Source organism: Cannabis sativa, chromosome 1 (assembly GCF_029168945.1).
Source record: "Cannabis sativa cultivar Pink pepper isolate KNU-18-1 chromosome 1, ASM2916894v1, whole genome shotgun sequence".
In the NCBI taxonomy this organism is placed as follows: Eukaryota; Viridiplantae; Streptophyta; class Magnoliopsida; order Rosales; family Cannabaceae; genus Cannabis; species Cannabis sativa.
The window spans coordinates 31,563,530-31,583,315 of NC_083601.1; the positions used below are offsets into that span (position 1 = coordinate 31,563,530).

General features: G+C 30.7%; 2 protein-coding genes across 5 annotated transcripts; one reads left to right on the forward strand and one right to left on the reverse strand.

Annotated features, from left to right (window-relative positions):
* The first annotated feature begins 5,035 nt into the window (after window positions 1-5,035).
* On the forward strand, window positions 5,036-11,900 carry LOC115706026 (protein BTR1). Of its 4 annotated transcripts, none has more exons than XM_030633524.2 (9): window positions 5,036-5,243; window positions 5,416-5,551; window positions 6,846-7,084; window positions 7,171-7,277; window positions 8,240-8,433; window positions 10,342-10,466; window positions 11,079-11,174; window positions 11,259-11,320; window positions 11,418-11,900. In XM_030633524.2, the coding sequence occupies exons 2-9, from the start codon at window positions 5,464-5,466 to the stop codon at window positions 11,515-11,517; spliced, it is 1,011 nt and encodes a 336-aa protein (XP_030489384.1). In that variant the 5' UTR covers window positions 5,036-5,243; window positions 5,416-5,463; the 3' UTR covers window positions 11,518-11,900. The 4 variants fall into 4 exon arrangements, with proteins under 4 accessions (XP_030489384.1, XP_030489386.1, XP_030489385.1 ...); XM_030633526.2 differs by having other exon boundaries at window positions 10,405-10,466; XM_030633525.2 differs by having other exon boundaries at window positions 5,062-5,247.
* A 968-nt stretch (window positions 11,901-12,868) lies between these two features.
* LOC115704424 (putative glycine-rich cell wall structural protein 1) lies at window positions 12,869-13,951 on the reverse strand. The gene has a single exon (XM_061108185.1). It carries the CDS (start codon window positions 13,787-13,789, stop codon window positions 13,154-13,156), a length of 636 nt encoding a protein of 211 aa, XP_060964168.1. The 5' UTR covers window positions 13,790-13,951; the 3' UTR covers window positions 12,869-13,153.
* Window positions 13,952-19,786: the final 5,835 nt, after the last annotated feature.

Below are 19,786 nucleotides of genomic sequence, written 5' to 3' on the forward strand. Positions count from 1 at the left end.
TTATTCTAAATAGGTATTGGATAATACTTTATTTACACCAAAAGGAAAGCATGAAAATATGATTTTTTTATAAATATATTACTTCTTTCTTGAGAATTATGTACGTAGCCAGAAAATTTCTTATCCCTTATTAAGGGAAGTTCTAATGTTTAATAATATTTATTGTAATTTTTTTACAAACATTTCATTGCAATTTTATAAATTTATAATTGAGTTAGGAGCAATTAGATTGTACATTACATTTTTTTTTCCGTTTATCAAAAAAAAAATTCCTTTATATAAAAAACAGTATCAGTCTAATGCTAAAAAATATCAATCAAAAATAAAAAAAATATCTAAAATTTTATCCAAATTAATTAATAATTTATAACAACTAATGATATCATAAGATGATATATATATATATTTAAAAGAAAAAACTAATATTGAGAAAAAAGTAATTTTAAACCTCAAAGAAACTAAAATATATAGTAAAGTGACTTTTTAATTTTTAATAGTCTAATTGCAATTAGTCGCTGACTATGGTTATGAGTTTACGAATTTATAAGTTAATTTAAATTATATTTGTAGTTATATTTAATCTTTTGCACATTTTCATTAAGTTAATTATTAGGGATTATTTTTTAAATTCTATAATCAAAAAAATAAATAAGAAAAGGTCATCAAAATATCAAATAAGAATTAAAAATTAATTTCTTATAGTATAAATTAATAAAATTAAACAAGCACGGTTTTATTTTTTAATTTAACCATTATTTTTGTATCTTATTGTCAAGTAATACTTTATGTTTTACAAAATGAAAAATAATAATATTTTATGCGCAATATTGGAATAATTATCCTTAAAACTTTATATTTTATACAGTTTTATTTGTAATTAAATTTTAATTTTTTTATTTGCACATTTCCATTAAGTTAAAATACAACTTATTTTCTAAAATATTATAACAAAAAAAATAAATAAAATATTATAAACATGAGAATAAATAGAATTCCCTTTTTCCCTTAACTATTACTACATTTAAATCTTACCTCATAAACTTTTCTTTTAGGTAAAAAAAAAATAAAATTTCTCTCCAACTATTATCACATTTAAATCTTGCCTTCTAAATTTTGACTTTAAGTAAAAGTTCTTCCTAAATTATTCTCTTATAAGATTTTCCCCTTCAGTCACATGTGGATAATACGTTGCTTATGTTATATTTTTGAAGCTTAGGTTGTATTACTCTTTTGGTACAAAGATTTTAAAAACAAAAATGATAAAATATCGCGCGAAGCGCGGATTAGTTTCCTAGTTTGATATAAAACTATAACTTTTTGAAAATATTAAGTATTTTAGTCTCAATTTACTACAACTAAAATAATATGATTATGTTTCTTTTTACAAATACCGATAATTAAAGGGTGCACTTAAAATATGCAATGAAATATTATACTTCATAAATTGACACAATTTTTAGTAATTAAAAAAATATTATATTGAAGTCGTGAAGAGAGAGAGGATATATCGCTTAGAGGAGAGAAGGAAATATCGAGTATTAATTCCAATTAGGTTACTTCCAATTAATATTTTTTGTTTCATTTATTAATTTACTATTATTAGGTTAATATCAATTAGTATTTTTATGGTGTTAGAATTATAAGGAGTACATTCCTTAATTAATTTTTATGTTGTGATCATGTTTATCTGTTGAAACTAATTTAGTTTTTCCCATTAGTCTTATCTTTTGACATTGTTATTTATGTTGGGTTTTGTGCCCTAAATAAAATCCATTTCAATATAATCAGATTTACTAATTAATAAAGATTAGAAATCACATTTTATGTTGCATGGTTCACATGATTTATTTAATGATTATAAATTCTATTAGGTCCATAACATATGTATTTGTTCATGAGTATAGTGTTGTTAACACAGTGGAATATAATCATAATTATATGTTCAAAAGTTTAATTCCCTGATTTGTCAGTTCACTGGATTTAGACTGGCATGATAATCAGCGATAGGTATTCTTACACCTTGGATAAGTGTTATGTCCTTTCCAAGGCATTGGCAAAGTTTATCAGTATCGGATGTATGGAGTATACATTGGAAGGGACCGATATTGAACTTTGATTAGATATGATAAATTTACCGTAATATCTATTCAATTCAATATCACCTAGTTGATCCTAGATCAAATGATCTTAATCCTGACATGATTAGGTTCGATCTCAAGAGTATTATACATGTGTCTTTGATTTGTTAGTTAAGCCTACTTTTTGGTCAGGGTGATACGTACATTTTGGGAACATGGTAGTACAATTGAGTGGGAGCGCTAATCATAGATATGGAATCAATAGCTTCTATCCGACATAGAAGTGAAACGGTGATTTCCTCCGAGTTTGCTAAATAGAGATAAATGATAGAGCGCTCATTTTAGAGATTATATTAATTCACTATAATATCATTTATAGGTGGCCAAGTGTTTTAAGGATAAAATACATTGAAAGGGTGTAACGGTAATTTTATCCCTATGCAATGTAGATCATTTATAGAGGATCATTGATTATTGTGATTATAACAATGGATAATTAATAACGAATCTATATCGTGGAACATATAGAGCGTTCTATATGACTGAGAGTGCAATTCCAAGTTCTATGAGTGGATGCAATGAGGAATTAATAAGTTAGTGGATTTACTTGGTAAATTCTAGATCAGCTTATTGGAAGCTCGGTTATATAGGCCCATGGTCCCCATACTAGTTGAGACCATACTGCTTGTAAGACTCAGTTAATTGATTTTAGTTAATCAATTATAATTCTAAAATTAGACTATGTCTAGTTTATGAATTTTCACTAACAAGGGCTTAAATATGAAGAAAAGAGATCCTAAGTCTTATTTATTAATTAAGAGACTTTATTAAGTCTATTTAATAAATATATTAAATGATAATATTATTTAATAATTAATTTTTAGTTATTAAATAATTAGAATTGGCATTTAAGTGGTTAAATTAGAAAATTGGCGTTTTTGAAAAAATAAGATGGGAAAATGACAAAATAGCAAAATTGCAAAGTGGGGCCCATTATCCATTCCTTGGCCGACCACTTAGTGTAGATTTTACCATTTAATTTTTTCATTATTTTAATGCCAAATAAATCTAACATAAACCTAGGTGGTTGCCTATAAATAGATAGTGATGGCTCACACTTAAAGATTGATGAAATTTCACTTTCAAAAAATTTTCCTAAGCCTTCTTTCTATTAGGTCGAAACCACATTCTCTTCTTTTCTTCTTCATAATTTCAAACCTTGAGTGATAGAGTGAGTGCCCACACACATCAAGTGGTATCTCAATCATAGTGTGTAAGACTGTGAAGAATCCAATCAACAAGAAGGAGAATCAGGCTCAAGAAGGAGAGAAAGAGATCCAGGTTCAGATCTTGATAATGCTATGTTACAAAAAGGAATCAAGGGCTAGAGATCTGAACAGAATGAGTCATTTAATTCCGATGTACCCACTGTAATGTTTCTTAAACTTTATATATGTTTATTTTATTGTTTTAGAAATTCATATTAGGATGTTAATGAAACATACTCGTTAGTAAATCTAGACTAGATCATGGTAAAATAAATTCCAACACTTTAGTCTTTTCCTTTTAGTTTTTCCATGAGTCTTGTCTTTTGACACGGTTCTTTGGTCTTTTCCTTTTAATTTTTTTAGTTTTAGTCTTGTCTTTTGACATAGGTTGTGTAGCTCGGAATCATTATGGTGCTATGATAGAAACATTCAAGAAGGGGAAGATTGGATGTGTTCAACCCAAAATTGCTGAGATAATAGGCATTAAAGAAGCCTTGAGTTGAATTGCAACTCATTCTTCGAATAGAGTCAAGTTGGAAACAGATAGCTTGGTGTGTGACCAAGCGATTCAGAGCAGTATTTTTATGCCTTCACAGTTTGGTCTTATTGTTCAAGATGTTCGAAATTTGCTTTTGGCTTTATCTTTTGTTGATTTGTGTTTTGTAAAACGATCTGCAAATAAGTTGGCTCATTGCTTGGCAAGAGACTCTTGTTTCTCTACAGGTCGTGTGCTTCAGTTGGAGGACTGTTCGCGTTCTATTGTTTTGAACAAATTTATTTATTAATAGATGTTATAATTTTTATTCAAAAATAGTAATATTATTATGTTCTTTTTACAAATACCGATAATTACAGGGTGCACTTAAATATGCAACGAAATATTATTCTTCGACAAAATTTTTAGTAATTAAATAAATATTATATTTAGCGCGATTTTATTAGAAAGCAATAAAAAAAAGGAATAACTTGACTCAATTATTTAAAATAATGAATTTCATCTTAAATAAATTAGAAGAAATATTAGGTGTATGCACATATCATTATTCCTAAATCCTAATTAAAATGTCACCATTTCATAAACATCATATAATAATACTCAAATAAATATATAACCACTTGTGCAAATTGTCTTAAAATTATAATTGCATAATAAAAATCACATGCATCTCCTCCTACTCCAAACCACGAAACCAATTATTATTACTTAATATTATCTTCATATGCACCATGAATTGACTTCCCACTTTTGCATCTGTTTGATGGCCTTCAAATAATTAGATCTGCTTCATTCATGGCTTCTAATAATTGAATTCACAGCCTAACATAATAGCAATTAATATTTATAATTATTTGTCAAAAATAGACTTTTATAAAATATATTTCAAAATGTTAAAAAAGTCTTCAGATCCAAAGAGTTAACAAAAATAAATAAAAATGAGAATAGAAAGTATATTCTTTTATAACATACTATAAGTCTTAAAAAGCGCGCGTGGGAAGCCAGTTACTAATCTCAGCTCTGCATACGATTATAACCCCTGAAAATCTAACGAGATTATAATATTAACAAGTAGCTGTGGAAGAAAGAAAAGCCGGTTCTCGCGGCCAAGCAAACCCTTCGCCCACGCGCGCGTGTAGACACGCTCATGGATTAGATGGATAGGTTGATAGCTATGGATAGGTAGGTAACAGAAAGAAGAGCTTCTCTCACATACAACACAGCTCACACAAAAGGAAATAAAAATAAAATTAAATAAATTAAAATAAAAAGATTTCACTTCAGCGCTTTTGCGAATAAAAGTCGAAACACAAAAGAACGAAACCAACGCCCAAAAACCCCTTCCTTTCATACTCATTCATTCTCTCCTTCCAGATTGATTTTCTCTCTATCGCTGTAACTGTAAGTAAGCTAATCTGAAACTTGAGTTTTTCTGTTTGTTTGTTTCTCGGGAATTTGAGAGCTGTTGGAAAAAATGGTGTTAGTTTATTCATCCTCTCTCTTTCTCTCTCTCTCTCTGTGTTTGTTTTTGCATTTTTTTCCTTCTAAATTAGTGCTATATCTCTTTCTCTAGGAGGAGTTAAAGGTTGAGGAAGAGGAAGAAAGAGGCAGTAAGAAGAGAATGGAGTCTACAGAGTCATCTTACGTGTCGTCACCAGAGGCACCGCGGAAGCGGTCTCCGCCACCGCCTAAATCGCCTACTGGTTCAGGTTTCTGATCTGATCTCCTTTTATCTTTCTCTCTCGTTTGTATAATTAGAGGTGATGCTTTCGTTTTGAAGAAGTTTCGTTCTGTTGTTGTTTCTTCCTTTTCAATAACAATGGCGATAAGGCTAGTTTCTTAACTGAAAATGCCGTTTTCTACTTGAACTGCCCTAACCTTGATTGTGTACATGTACGTTTGTTTGCTGAGAAAATGATGAATTATTCCTTAATCATCATTTGGTGCAAAGTCAATTGGATAAGATTATTTAAGTAATAAGATTCGGAATTTTTTTTATTTATTTTTTCCTGCTACCATATGGTACATTTTACAGATTCATCCTGAATTTCCGGGTGGATTGTATTGTATGTACCTGAATTTTTTTTCTGTGATTGACAAATGTGCTGCGCAATTGGTATTTTGTCAAATTGGTTTTTAAAAGTAAGGAAGTATATGCTGTTGCTCTGGATTTGTACTTTTTTTTTGCTTTTCGATCTATTGGATTTAGTGAAATAATGTATTGATGAAATTAAGTTTTTATTGGAGTTAGTAACGAAATAGTTGTTGAAGAGAATCTTTGTGTATGTTTTGTATCGGAACCCATGACAGTCTTTTCTGCATCAAAGGTTCAAGAAGTCGATAGATTATTGTCCTACATCAATTTTCTAACGGTTCATTAAAAAGTTATATATTCTTTCAGGCATGTGTCATTTGATGTATAACTTTATTTTGACGAAGTTAAAGTATTTTTCTCATAAATAAATTGGAACTTAATTTCAGTTTCACTCCTGAAATCTTTTGTCTGTTTGCTGACAATGCTCCCTACAACTAATGTCCCAGCTGCCTGAATTCAGTTTGATATCATTATTAGTTTATTAACAGTTATGATTTTTCAACAGATTATTGTGCTGAGTACCCATTTGATTTTGGGTGGGTTAGTCTTAGGTTAAGATGTTAAGATGTCGATCTGAAATCATGTCCAGCATTGACACATTTTTTACTTATTCACCAATTTAAATCTCTGTGATGTTAGTAATGAAATTATAGATAGTTCTAATATAAAATCATCTTCAGTATCCCTGTTGTTGAATTTATTTATTTCTTTTTTATATGTATCTTTGTTTGTTTATTTATTTTTGAAAGTTGATAAATGCTTGAATTACAAATTCCAGGTTTCTATTCTGTGAATTCTCTCCACAATTTATAAGATGTGGACATAGATTCATCACTTATTGGCTCAGATTTTGCTGCTGATTTTCATACCTAACTTATTTATGATGTACTTTTTTTTTTATTTGCCAGAATCTTTGGAGAGGCCTACATACATTAGGTTTCTTGTATCAAATGCTGCAGCTGGTTCTGTTATAGGAAAGGGTGGGGCAACAATCACTGAATTTCAATCAACATCTGGAGCACGTATTCAGCTGTCACGCAATCATGAATTTTTCCCTGGTACAACTGATAGGATCATTATGATATCTGCAACAATAAATGAAGTTCTTAAGGCAATGGAACTTGTTCTTGCTAAGTTGCTGAGTGAGGTATTCTTTATGATCAGAATTTCGCTTATATAAAAAAAAATTGACGATCTATATTGTGCTCTCATACTTGTTTGCACATTGTGTAGATTGCTGATGAAGAAAGCAATGAAGTTGATCCAAGAACTAAAGTGAGACTAGTTGTTCCAAATAGCTCCTGTGGTGGCATAATTGGGAAGGGAGGGTCCACTATTAAGTAAGAATTCATCATATAATCTCTTTTGTGCTATTTGTTAAGACAATGTACATCAAATTTCTAGATTCTATTTAGAAGATTTCTTCTATTCACTGTAAAAAGTTGTTGAACATGTTAAGACCTGTTCACTTTTATTTTTTTTAAAAAAAACTAGCCATTGTGTTTAATGGTTTTGTTGCATAATTTTTGTTTAGATGGATTTGTTGGTCCCAATGGTGTCTAAATATCTTTCTATTAAAACCTTTTATGGTAAATGAAATTGGAATCATTGTATAGTGTTGGACTTATGTTTGTAGCCTTATTGTGTCTCATAGTATGAAGTATTGAGAGTGTTTATGTTCCATTGTTGCCCATGCTTAGAATTTCAGCCTTTTAGATTAGGTTTTGACTTTTCTTTCATATCAGTTGTTTCTTCTTACCTTTGGTCAAGCTACATTTTTTCATCATGGTTGATGGTTACTTGGCCTGAATAGCCTATGGTCATGACTCTGGTCCATGTGTTTTATCCAACATTAAACATATATATTTGGGTAGTTCTTGGGTGCTTTGATTTTTCTTCGAGTTGTCAAAGTGGGAGTTTCTTAGGACCAAAGTATTTGGTGCACTGAGCTCCATATATTGGTACATAAGCTTAACTTAGAAAAACAGGTGTAAATTTACACCTATTTTGCTTGACCTTTGACAATTATTAACAAGACCAAAAATGACAAGGAAATTTTGGATTTTCTTAAAAGGGAGAGGGATGTTCTTGGTTACCATTTAAAGCATTTTAATTAAGAAATTTTATATTATTCAGATAATCCTTATTAATATAAATTTGACGTTTTTGTAATTTCCACGTGTATTCGGAATCAATGTTACATTTACTTATGCCTATTTTAAGGTTCAAAATTTACTTATTTCCCTTGCCAAAAGACTGGAAAAAGATGTAGTTGCTAATCTTATGTTGTTCCTTCAATCAGGTCTTTTATTGAGGAGTCGCAAGCAGGCATCAAGATATCTCCTCAGGATAATAATTATCTTGGATTAAATGACAGGCTGGTAACAGTTACAGGAACTCTTGATGAACAGATGCGAGCAATTGATCTGATTCTTTCTAAGTTAGCAGAAGACCCTCATTACACACAGTCTATGAATGCACCGTTTTCTTATCCAGGTATGTTTTTAGTTAAATGATTGCCCTATGTGTTGCAGTCTGGTTTCAATTCTTGTATGCTGTTGATGTTGTTTTACATTGATAGCTTTATGTTACACTACTTTCTCTCTCTTCCCTTTATTTATTTATTATTTTGGTGATTGACATAATAATTGTAACTTGTTATATTTTCATTCCATGAAAATTGTGTGATTTTCTGTGTTGTATCGTTCAAACCATTGCGTACTTTCCTTAAATTAGAAATATAGATTGAATTCTCTAAATTAGTGTTGTTACATTATCTAATTTTAGAGCAGTAGTATGAGTTTAACTGTACCTTTTTATTTTCATAAGAAATGAGACTTATGTTAGAGAGAGGAGGGAACAAAATATGCTACAGTATTACTGTAAAGTCTGTAATTGCACTAGGAGCATTTGTTTCAGTTGAATGGGTAGTACTGTGTTTTATTATTTTATTTATTCCTATTTTCGGATTCCACAAATATAATAATTATTGCAATCATTTGATTGAGAAAATAGAATCCACATTTTACTCTTTGTATCCTGGTTTATAGTTTGTATTTGTATAAGTGACATAAATTTTCTTCATTTGCCAAAAGTATTAATCTATTTAGAAAGAATTCATGTTTTAATATTTCTACCCTGATTTGCTGCTTGTATCAAATGCCATATTTCCTTCTCTCCCGTGATTCTCTTTGCTACATTGTATTGATCATAGATCTCATCTTTGCTTTACTCTTCCTCCCTTATTTGTATGTTATCATTCTCACTTTCTGCAACACTTAGTTTTCACTCATCTTTTTCTATAGCTCATGTTACTTCTAATTTCTCACGTAACAGAATCTTTGCAACATTCAATAGTACCCTTCTCTTTTCTCTCCCCCTAATTTATTTTGTCAGTCCTCTTTGTCACATTGAAGTAACATCTCTCTCTCTCTCTCTCTCTCTCTCTCTCTCTCTCTCATACACACATGCACCCTTTGAATCATGCGTATTCCCCACATTGTGGATCATCTTATATAGTACATTTATGCAACCATATTTTGAACACTTAGTTGACATTGTTGCCTTATGTTTTTGATGACAAATTAAGAACACTAGTTTATATTGAGTCTTGACAAATATGAAATGTGGAGTTAGGTTTGATTAAAAATTGCACTTTTTTTGGCAACCTTTGGTAGGCAAGAAATAATAATCGTAGGGGGAGGTATAAGTATGGGAAATAGAAACTAGCAAGTAAAGAAAGAAAAAAAAATGCTATTCTCTTATGTTGCGTGGTATGGGGAAAGAAGGAAAGTGAGACTTTAGTAAAATTATTAAGGAAAAAATAGTTAGATTGGTTGACAAGTATAACAAGTTGCTCTTCCATAACTATCAGATAAATGGTGGGCCCACTTTCATTTTTTTCCCTTTCCAATTTTCTTGTTCACCCACTTTTTTTGTTCTCACTCCCTCATGCATATTCCCCCTCCTCTTCATTTTCTTTTCTACTCAAATATCTGTTATTTTGGACTGTGCAAAAGGAGAGCTCAAGTGCTACAGTACTAATTAGCTTTTAACTTTTTTATTCATTTGGATTAGAATTTATTTGCCAGAGTGCTATTGGGTTTTAGAATCCTAAATTTAGTCAATGAGTTGATATAGAACATGTTTTTTATTTGCCAGATTTCCTCTCGCTCTCTCTCTCTGTCTTTTCTATCTATTCTTTTATTTCTCTATCCAAGTTCCTTCTTTATTCCTATACTCTCTCCACTTTTCTGTTTCTTCCCATCACAAATTGCCCATGGCCTTTTGTTTCTTCATCATTAGAAAGTAGCAGCACACGGTATGGTTACTTGAACTATATAATGTGTAGTAGGGTTCCTATGTGTTTGATTTCCAGTAAGATATGTTCAACTTGAATTTTAGGTGTTTTCTTCTCGGGTTTTCATGGTACTCCATATACACATGTGCTTCCTTCTGTTGCAACAGCATCTTACAGCTTACCGAACTATGGACCAAATGGCGGCGGAGGAAAGTTTCAGAACAACAAGGTTCACACAATTCAACTATTCTTAATTGATTTATTTATCTTATTTACATTTTAAGAGTTTGGTTATCATTAAATTTTGATCATCTTGACATTTTGATTACATTGAAATGACCATTTAAGAAGGCATGCTGTTAAATCATTGATGTTCATTTTAATATTCTTTCTTATTGGTAAATCAATGTAATCTTTGCCGCAGTTCCATCTGGGTTAAAGCATAATGCCTTTGAGCACACTATTTTGTAGGTGGAAAAGTTGATATGAACAAACACTATAATTATGAGGAATTTGAGGATGGGAATAGTTTAAGCTGATTCTAAAACACTTAAAATTACAAGATGCTTGAATAGCGATAGTTCATTCTCATCTTCTCATTGTACACATTACGAGTTCGTTTTAGTTTTAAATTGGAACCAATTAGAATCAAAAGTCAAAACCATTTCTTGTAAGGAAGGTGCTTGTGCAGAAGAAAATTGATGTATCGTAGATCTGAACGCACTCTGTTCTATCAAGGAGTCCATGCTGTTCACCCCTTAAGTTTATTAACTTGCAATTATATTGTTTTTTTGTCATATATTTTGATGAACTAATAAAAATCCTTGTGTTGTTTTACCAGGAGGACAGAAGTAATTCAGTAACTATTGGTGTTTCTGATGAGCATATTGGATTTGTTGTTGGACGTGGTGGAAGGAATATAATGGAGATCAGCCAGGTTTGTAGATAGCTAGTTTCTGAACTTGCATCTGATATGTGTTTTTCATAAGTGGTATTAATTTAGAGCCTTGTGTTTTTGTAGGCAAGTGGTGCCAGGATAAAGATCTCAGACCGAGGCGATTTCTTGTCTGGAACAACTGATAGGTACTACATAGATCCGTTTATTTTGAGTAAATATGCTGCTTCCTTGGATGACTTTAAATGTTTTTGACTCCTGACATACTGTCTTCTTGTGTTGCAGGAAAGTGACAATCACCGGGTCCCAGAGGGCAATCCGTACAGCTGAATCGATGATAATGCAGAAAGTTTCCTATGCCTCAGAGAGGGTAGCAGTGGAATGATTTTTCCAAGTAATGCAATTCATTCTTTCTGAGAATCTTTTGGTGGACCTGATTTCAACATTTATATACAGTTGGTCATTTAAAAATGTGTCCACCTACATGATGATAAATTGATAAAAACAACCGGATACTTTTGTAGGGTCGAGAACGGGGAAATTTTTGTTCTCCTTATATAGAGTTGTATGAGATCAGGACTTGAAATGTTGGAAGAGAGAGGGCATTGTAGTTGACCAAATAGAATTATTAGGTTTTGATTTATTTATTTATACAGTTGTAACTTTGAAAGTAAGCAGGGTACTGTTTGATCTGATGTTGGTTGAATTTGTTTTTTGGATTGACGTAACATTTTGGGTATTCTAAAGGAACAAGTTTTGTTTTCACCATTCTTTTACTTGAATAATGATTTTGTGATATCTATACACTTTAATGTACTTAGCATATTGGGCACCAATCATCATCTTGTGGGTCTTTGCACGATTGACCTTTTGATATTCGAAACATTCAATGTCTTCAATGCTTCTTTTTTTTTTCCCCCTTTTTTCGATAGCACGAAAGTTCACGCTTCTTTGTGGTTAGAAATGTGTTTAACTTTTTTTTGGTCAAAGAAGAAAAAACAAAATGAAATGTGTTTAGTTTTACTTAAACGTGTAAGTGGAGTGTTGGTTGTGCGTGCTCTGCAGCTGTACTGCACCTACTTCAGAGGGCTTTTTTTGTTGGTCTGAAAGTGACAGTTTGTTAAGCTTAAGCTCACTTTGTTTTACTTGGAAGGAAACGAACTCGCATGAAAATGGTTAATTGACTACGAAAATATATATTCGAAAAATCACCTCAGCTTTATACTCGAGATAACGCACTCATTCACATATAGGAAAAACTTGTTAAAATTTAACGTGTTTCTTACTTCATATGGGACATGTGATTCTTTTGACTTAATATTTTTTTGGTGATATGAATACTTTTGGCGTTTATGATTATTTTGGAGATTGTGGTGAGACGTTTTCCTCAGAATTCCCAGTTGAAAGAAAAATAGAAAAATGCCGAGGGTACAACTTTATTTGTGTTTTTGAGGAAATTAAGAATATAATGGCTATTGTTTGGCGTATTTTTAAAGTGCATCAGAATAAGTACTAATAGCAATTAATTATAATAATGCTAGTTAGTTAAAGTTCATGATATGCCATCTTTCATTATTTAATTATGACTTTACCATCTGATCTTTTACCTTTGAGGAATAAATTAATGAACGAAAGAGCACACATCGAAAACGTGTGCTATAATTATCATTTTTCTTATCATTTAATTGAACGAAATATGTCCCAAAAAAAAATAGAATAAACGAAAACATGACTTCTTTTTTCGGTGTCAAATATATTTTATTCCAATAATTTGTACGATGATTATAATAATACAGCAGAGTAAGAATTTGTAATATACCAAAATACAACACATGCACGTATACAAACCCCATGCAAGCAACGTTGTTACACCGCCTAAGATTATTATATGCTCCACATGCATAAACTTGATGGTGATTTAATCAATTGCTGCACCTTTATTTTCACTAACATTTGAATAATAATAATGGCTAGCTATGCCTAAAAAGAAAGACAAACTATAAGGTTTTATTATTTGTGTTTCATGGAGAAAAATCACCATTGTCTCCTTCACCATATCCGGAACCATATCCTTCACCATAACCCGAACCACTACCATAGCCCGAACCATTTCCTGATCTACCACCACCACCCCCACCTCCGCCGCCGCCTCCACCACCACCTCCACCGCCGCTACCACCTCTACCGCCTCCACTTCCATATCCACTCCCACTTCCATAACCAGACCCACCTCCTATTCCTGAGCCTCCACCTCCACCTCCTCCTCTGCCGCCACCACCACCTCCACCACCTCCATTCCCACCCCCACTTCCGTAACCCGACCCGCTACCATATCCGGATCCATATCCACTACCCGACCCAGAACCATTAGCTCCTCCTTCCCCACCTCCACCTCCACCGCCGCCACCTCCTCCTCCTCCACCACCACCAGCTTTTCCTCCCCCGCTACCATATCCCGAACCACTTCCAGAGCCATACCCCGAACCATACCCCGACCCGAGGGCATCGGCACCACCACCGCCGCCACCACCTCGACCACCACCACCACCTCCTCCTCCACCTCTACCTTTAGTTGCCTTCAATGATCTAGCAGCTAAGGAAAGGTCCACAAGCAGCAAAATCAAGAATGTGACACCAATGGCCTTGGTGCTACCCATTTGTTCAATGCGCCCTACTAATTAACTACCTAATAGATTTGGTGATGAACTAATAAAAAGTATAACAAAAAGGTTTAAGTGAATTTGTTTTAGGAAGCTGCACTACAAGAACTTATAGTGTTTTGTGTACTTATTATGAGATGTGAATGTTAGTTTAAGGTATAAGAGTCTCTATTTATAGGCATATATTGTATGTGAAACATTCATGCACACACTTTCTTTCTAGTAGCTTCCTTGTAGTTCTCCTCGTGGCTCTAATAATATATTATATTATAGAAAATGACATATATAAATATATATATAGTTAGAATTTTTATTTATGTTTACATTAAATTTTATTGGTTTTATTAAAATTTAAGTTGATTGGATAGTTTTTTTGATGTGTTAGTATATATTGTTGGTGATCACTAGTTAATGGGTTTAGTATCTGTGTGTAAAGTCTAGGTGAAGTATGTGCGTGGGCTTTTGTAGTTAACTGAAGTTTTTGATGAGCAGGCCCAATCCAACTAAGGTTAGGTAGCTAAGTCCCTCCCTAATTCTATAAATACATATTGTCCCATCACAATTGTATACTTTTTATAATCAGATAATATAAAACTGCTTCTGATTTATTTAGAGATCTAAGGAAGAAGAGTTAATTGATAGTCTTGTTAGGGCCGACCTTGAGCTAAGACGAAGGAGGCGGCCGCCTTAGGCCCCCCACCACAACTAAAAGGTTGAGAGTTCAAATTTCAATAGCCTCATTTTACTATTGCACTATTAAATTACAATAATTATTATGGATCAATCAAATACATATACACATAATTATTATATACATATACATAATTATTATATATTATTATTGTATTTTATAAGTTTTATATTATATATAAATAGATGTTCAGTTTATTATTAATTTTGCTAACATATATATTTTATAATTTGGAACGTGTATATATATGTGTATTTTTGGTTAGTGGCGTGACATAGTGGTGGGGTGGTAGAGTGTGGTAGTGACGGTGGTGCCATATTGTGGGTGATGATGTGATTGTTTGTTAAATTCCCATCTTCTTATTGTTTCTTATATATGTATGAATAATTAATTCTACTATCATTCCCTTCTCTGATAGGGTTAAAGTGTTTCTTCCACTTTTGACTTGTCCATATATATATATAATATCTCTTTAATTAGTTATATAAACTTTGCAGTAGTAGTGTAGTGTTACTATTTGAAATTTCTGCGGATGAGATACTCATACACATGTGTTCACATATTCTTAATATTATTACTATACTCATATGTATTCATGTATATCGTATGAACTGAAATTGCCACGTTAGTGATCCGTTGATTTTCTGTGCAACTTTTTATAATATATGATAATATTCACATATAATTAATTGATTAATGAAGGCACTATCACATATTTTTGTGGCTATAGATGATACAATTGTAATGTTCTCTTCATGTATCATCAATTCGTATGTATATATGCACTAGTCCTTTTACATTTGTCAGCTTGTGCAAGAGTTTTGATTTTATGTGGTTTACACTTGTCCTCAATAAATTACACACCACGCGGATAGTATACCTATGTATATCTTCTTAGTGATGACTATGCATAGTACGGTAAATATTTTCTTTAAGGAAGAAATTCTTTTATGTTATTTTTTATTTTTGGATAGGGAGAAGATTACTTATTGAAATTGAAGATTGATCACACTGCATGCAACATTCAGTTCAAATGATCATTATATAATATTGTTGAAGTCATCATATATATTATAACGATTAAAGAGTATTTCAACCATTATCGATCGAATAATCAAAATTACAAAATGCTAGAAGATAACCTAACAATATTTATATCTTTATTATTACTGTAATTAAGTATGGGTATATAATTTAAGCTATATTGTTAGCCAATCCTAGTATGCGTGCTTAATTGTTTGAGATATATATCGTATGCGTTCTTAATTGTTACATTATCCATACGTGTTGACAATCAACAATGAATGAATATTACATATATATTATTAAACAATTTATATAACTATTAATGATAATGTTCCGAAAGACCTTAATGGCCTTAATTAGCTAAACAACTTAATTAATCAGCCTAAGAATTAAGGCCACGTATCAAAGGTCATGGCAATAGCCTTTCCAGCAATAATGTTCCGAAAGACCTTAATATATAATTAATTAAATAAATAAATCAACCCTCCACTAAGATAAATATATATAATATAATATTACAACCTCACTCAAAAAAATAAATAAATAAATAAAATAATCTCACCAACCCAAAAAGAATACTGCTATATGATATCCTAGTACAATTTAATATATCTATCTAGCTAGTTTAAATTAATTTACCAACCCGTGTTATTATTTCTTTCGAAATCAAAGGTAATTGGATTGATCACAATAAAATGAGTTTACTAATATGCAATTTTATATCAGAAATATTATAATTCAGCTAATAAATAAGCATTGTTATTAGGCTCGCTAACGTGTTCAACACTACATATTATCTGGTTAAACCTTTTATGTGATTAGTAATTTCATTGAATTATCATGTATCAATTCTCTTTATTAAATTAAGTACCGTACCACTACAATATGTATATACCAAAATAACAATACTCTAATAGCAATAATAATAATAATAAGATAAATGTTACAAGCCATTATTGTATAATACTCATTTTCTCCAAATAATGTTTTGACAAAAGTATGTAGTGGAGCTAGGGCTTGTCTTGTGTATATAGCTTCATGTGTACGTTTTGTGGTGACAAATGGCAAAGTGTTGGATTGTATAAGTGGTTTTGTTTTGGGTATATATATATTATAGTTGGCGTGTTTTGTGGTGTGACCCATTCCCTTTCCTTTAATTTCCTCCAATTAAATTTACACACTACGCTACATAGCTTGCATGCACTTTGGTCCCTCTTATAATTCAATCATAACCTGCAAAACCGCATGACCCCTCTCTGTCCTCTTTTTTTGACTTTATTATTACAATATTCTCTTGTTTTGTTTATATATATTCACTTGAATTTTGTTTAAGCTCCATCCAATATTATTGTATATATATTGCCTACTTATTAGTTATAACATTATAAGCCTTGTTGATTTATTGTGATTGGGGATATGGAGTTCTAAGAGCCAATTATTATAAATAAGATTTTAAGAAAGAAAAAGAATAGTAGAGCAATAGTATAATAAGAGGAACTGTTCCTTGTTGATTGTCATTTGGGGATCTGATCTCCTATGTAAATAACAAATTCAGACCCAGTCAGCTCAAGTCTTACATTTTTTTTTGAACAATCTTATATTTCTTTCGGTTTTTATTTTGTCACACATTTTAATTATGATAGTAGTTTTTAGTTTTATTTTGTACATATATATAAATATTTATATTGCCTTAAAAAATAATGAAAGGTTTACTGGCTAATTAAATCTTTAATTAATAATTGTTGTTGAAAAAAAATCTTCATTCAATAATTATAATTAATGTAAAAAAAAAACCACAAAACAAAATATGTGAAACTTAATATCAAATTATTCTATTAGTACTAGGGTAATTAAGATTTTTTTTCCTCTAAACTTTGACATGTATCAAATCATGCTCTCTGAACTTTTTTAGCCGTTAAAAATTTCTCCTAAACTATTGAGATTGTTAGATTTAAGAACTTTTTGTCTAATTTTATTCAATTTTACTGTTTCAGTGATTGTTTATGTACTAAACCATGCTCCCCAGACTTTGATATCTACCAAATCATGCCCCTCAAACTTTAATATGTACTAAATCATGTTCCTTGAACTTTCATCCATGTTACAATTTTTATACTAAAATTAGACAAAAGTCCTTAAATCTAACAATCTTAATAGTTCAGGAAGAATTTTTAACGGTAAAAAAAATTCAGGGAGCATAATTTGGTACATGACAAAGTTCGAATGGAAAAAATCCTAATTAGCCTTAGTACTATAACACTTTAACATCTTTTATTATTGTGAAATACTGTTTTACTTTTACATAAAATAAATAGTAAAATATTAAATTATATATAAAAACATGACTATTTTATTTATCACCATGGGAATTTCATAATTTTCAGTGTCCGTAAACTAAATTTAAAATAAATAAATAAATCAATGTCAAAAATAAAATATTAATAAAAAAGGCTTTCATAAAAAACAAAATTTATAATTGAAATTGATCACTTTCTTGGTCCAAGTGTGGCCCAAGTTGAAGATAGCTCCATAGATGATACAAATTCGGTGTGGCCCGTGGAATAGTTAGCCCAACTCCAAATTGGCCCTTGTGATTTTGTGATGTCCAAGATAATGTAAAAATCAACTTAAATAAAATTATTTTGTTCCAAAATTTTTTTAAAGGGAAATTATAGTAAATGGTCCCAGGAGTATGTTAGTTTATGTCCTCATTTTAAAAAAATATAGCAAATAGCCCTAAATCATAAGACTATGTTAGTAACTGTCCTCATTTTGAAATTATTTTTTTTTTTATTTTTTTAGAATTAGAAGCAAATTATTTAAACATTATGGTATATCTATATTAGTTTTGTTAAAATCTTTTTTATTTTAAAGTTATTTCAATTTTTTTAATTTTTTATGAGTTGTTTTGGATTGTTGGTATTAGGGGTGTACATCAAACCGCTCAAACCGCCCGCACCGCACCGCACCGCAAAAAAAATGCGGTTTGAAATTCTTCGCGGTGCGGTTGCGGTTTGAATTTTTCCCAAACCGCGCGGTGCGGTGCGGTTTGCGGTTTTGAATTATTAAACCGCGATTCAAACCGCACCGCACCGCATCTTTTAAAATTTCAATTTTTATATTTATTTTATTAAGCCCATACATATGAGCCCAACCCAAGCCTATAAATCTTAGGGCAAAATCCATAACTCTTCACAAACCCTCTCTTCTTAGCAACAAACCCAAGTCCATACATGTGTATTAAAATTTGGAGTTGGAAGTTTGTGTTTGTTTTATTTTTAATCTATTGATGTAAGTATTTTAGTTGTACATTTATATTGTTGTTAGAACTTAATTAGTTTCAAGTTTGTTATTTTGATTTAAGTGTGTTGTTGAAACTTTAAAAAGATTATTGATTTATTGTTGTTATTATAACTTTTATTAGTCTCAAGTTTGTTGTATTTTCTTAAGTGTTTTGGAATAATTATATTAATGATAGTTTAATTATTTTATGATTATTTCAAAAAAAAAATTGTGATAGTTCAAACCGCATAAACCGCAAAAACCGCCCGCACCGCATTATTTTTTGCGGTGCGGTTTTTGCGGTTTTTTAGTATCGCGGTGCGGGTGCGGTTTGGAAAATTAGGAAAACCGCATGTGCGGGTTGGTTTGAAAAAATGGTTAAAAACCGCACAACCCGCACCGCGAACACCCCTAGTTGGTATATAGATTTTGTTGTACGGTATAGTTTTATTTTGTTATATGGTATATTATTATTCTTAGATGATATTTATTTTTTATTATGATATGTATAATAGTGGTATATAATTTTATTAGTATAATAAAAATATTTTAATGTATGTATATAATTTTATTGTCATGCTACATATATTTAGTTATATTTTTATATTTTTTGATTGTATGATTATTTATTTTAAATAATATTTAATTAGTTTTTATTTTATTATATACAATAGTCATGGTATATATATTTTTATTGTGGTATATAATTTGGTTAGTATAGTATACATACATATATATATATGTATTAGTAATCTATAATTTTATTATTATTATTTTTTGTATATATGTTTTGGTGTATGGTATATATATTTTTTGTTATACGGTATATAATTTTTTTAAATAATATTTAAGTTTTATTTTCTATTGTACTTTTGTTGACATGATATATAATTTTATTAGCATCCTATATATTTTTATTTTTATTTGTTGTTATTATTATATATATATTTTATTGTAAGGTATATATTTTATGCTATATGGTATATAAGTTTTAT

Coding starts and splice junctions, on each gene's coding strand:
- LOC115704424 (XM_061108185.1), bottom strand. CDS start 13,789: ATGGGTAGCACCAAGGCCATTGGTGTCACATTCTTGATTTTGCTGCTT.
- LOC115706026 (XM_030633524.2), top strand. CDS start 5,464: ATGGAGTCTACAGAGTCATCTTACGTGTCGTCACCAGAGGCACCGCGG. Junction 8,434..10,341: donor TGCACCGTTTTCTTATCCAG/GTATGTTTTTAG, acceptor CTTGAATTTTAG/GTGTTTTCTTCTCGGGTTTT. Junction 11,321..11,417: donor TTGTCTGGAACAACTGATAG/GTACTACATAGA, acceptor CTTGTGTTGCAG/GAAAGTGACAATCACCGGGT.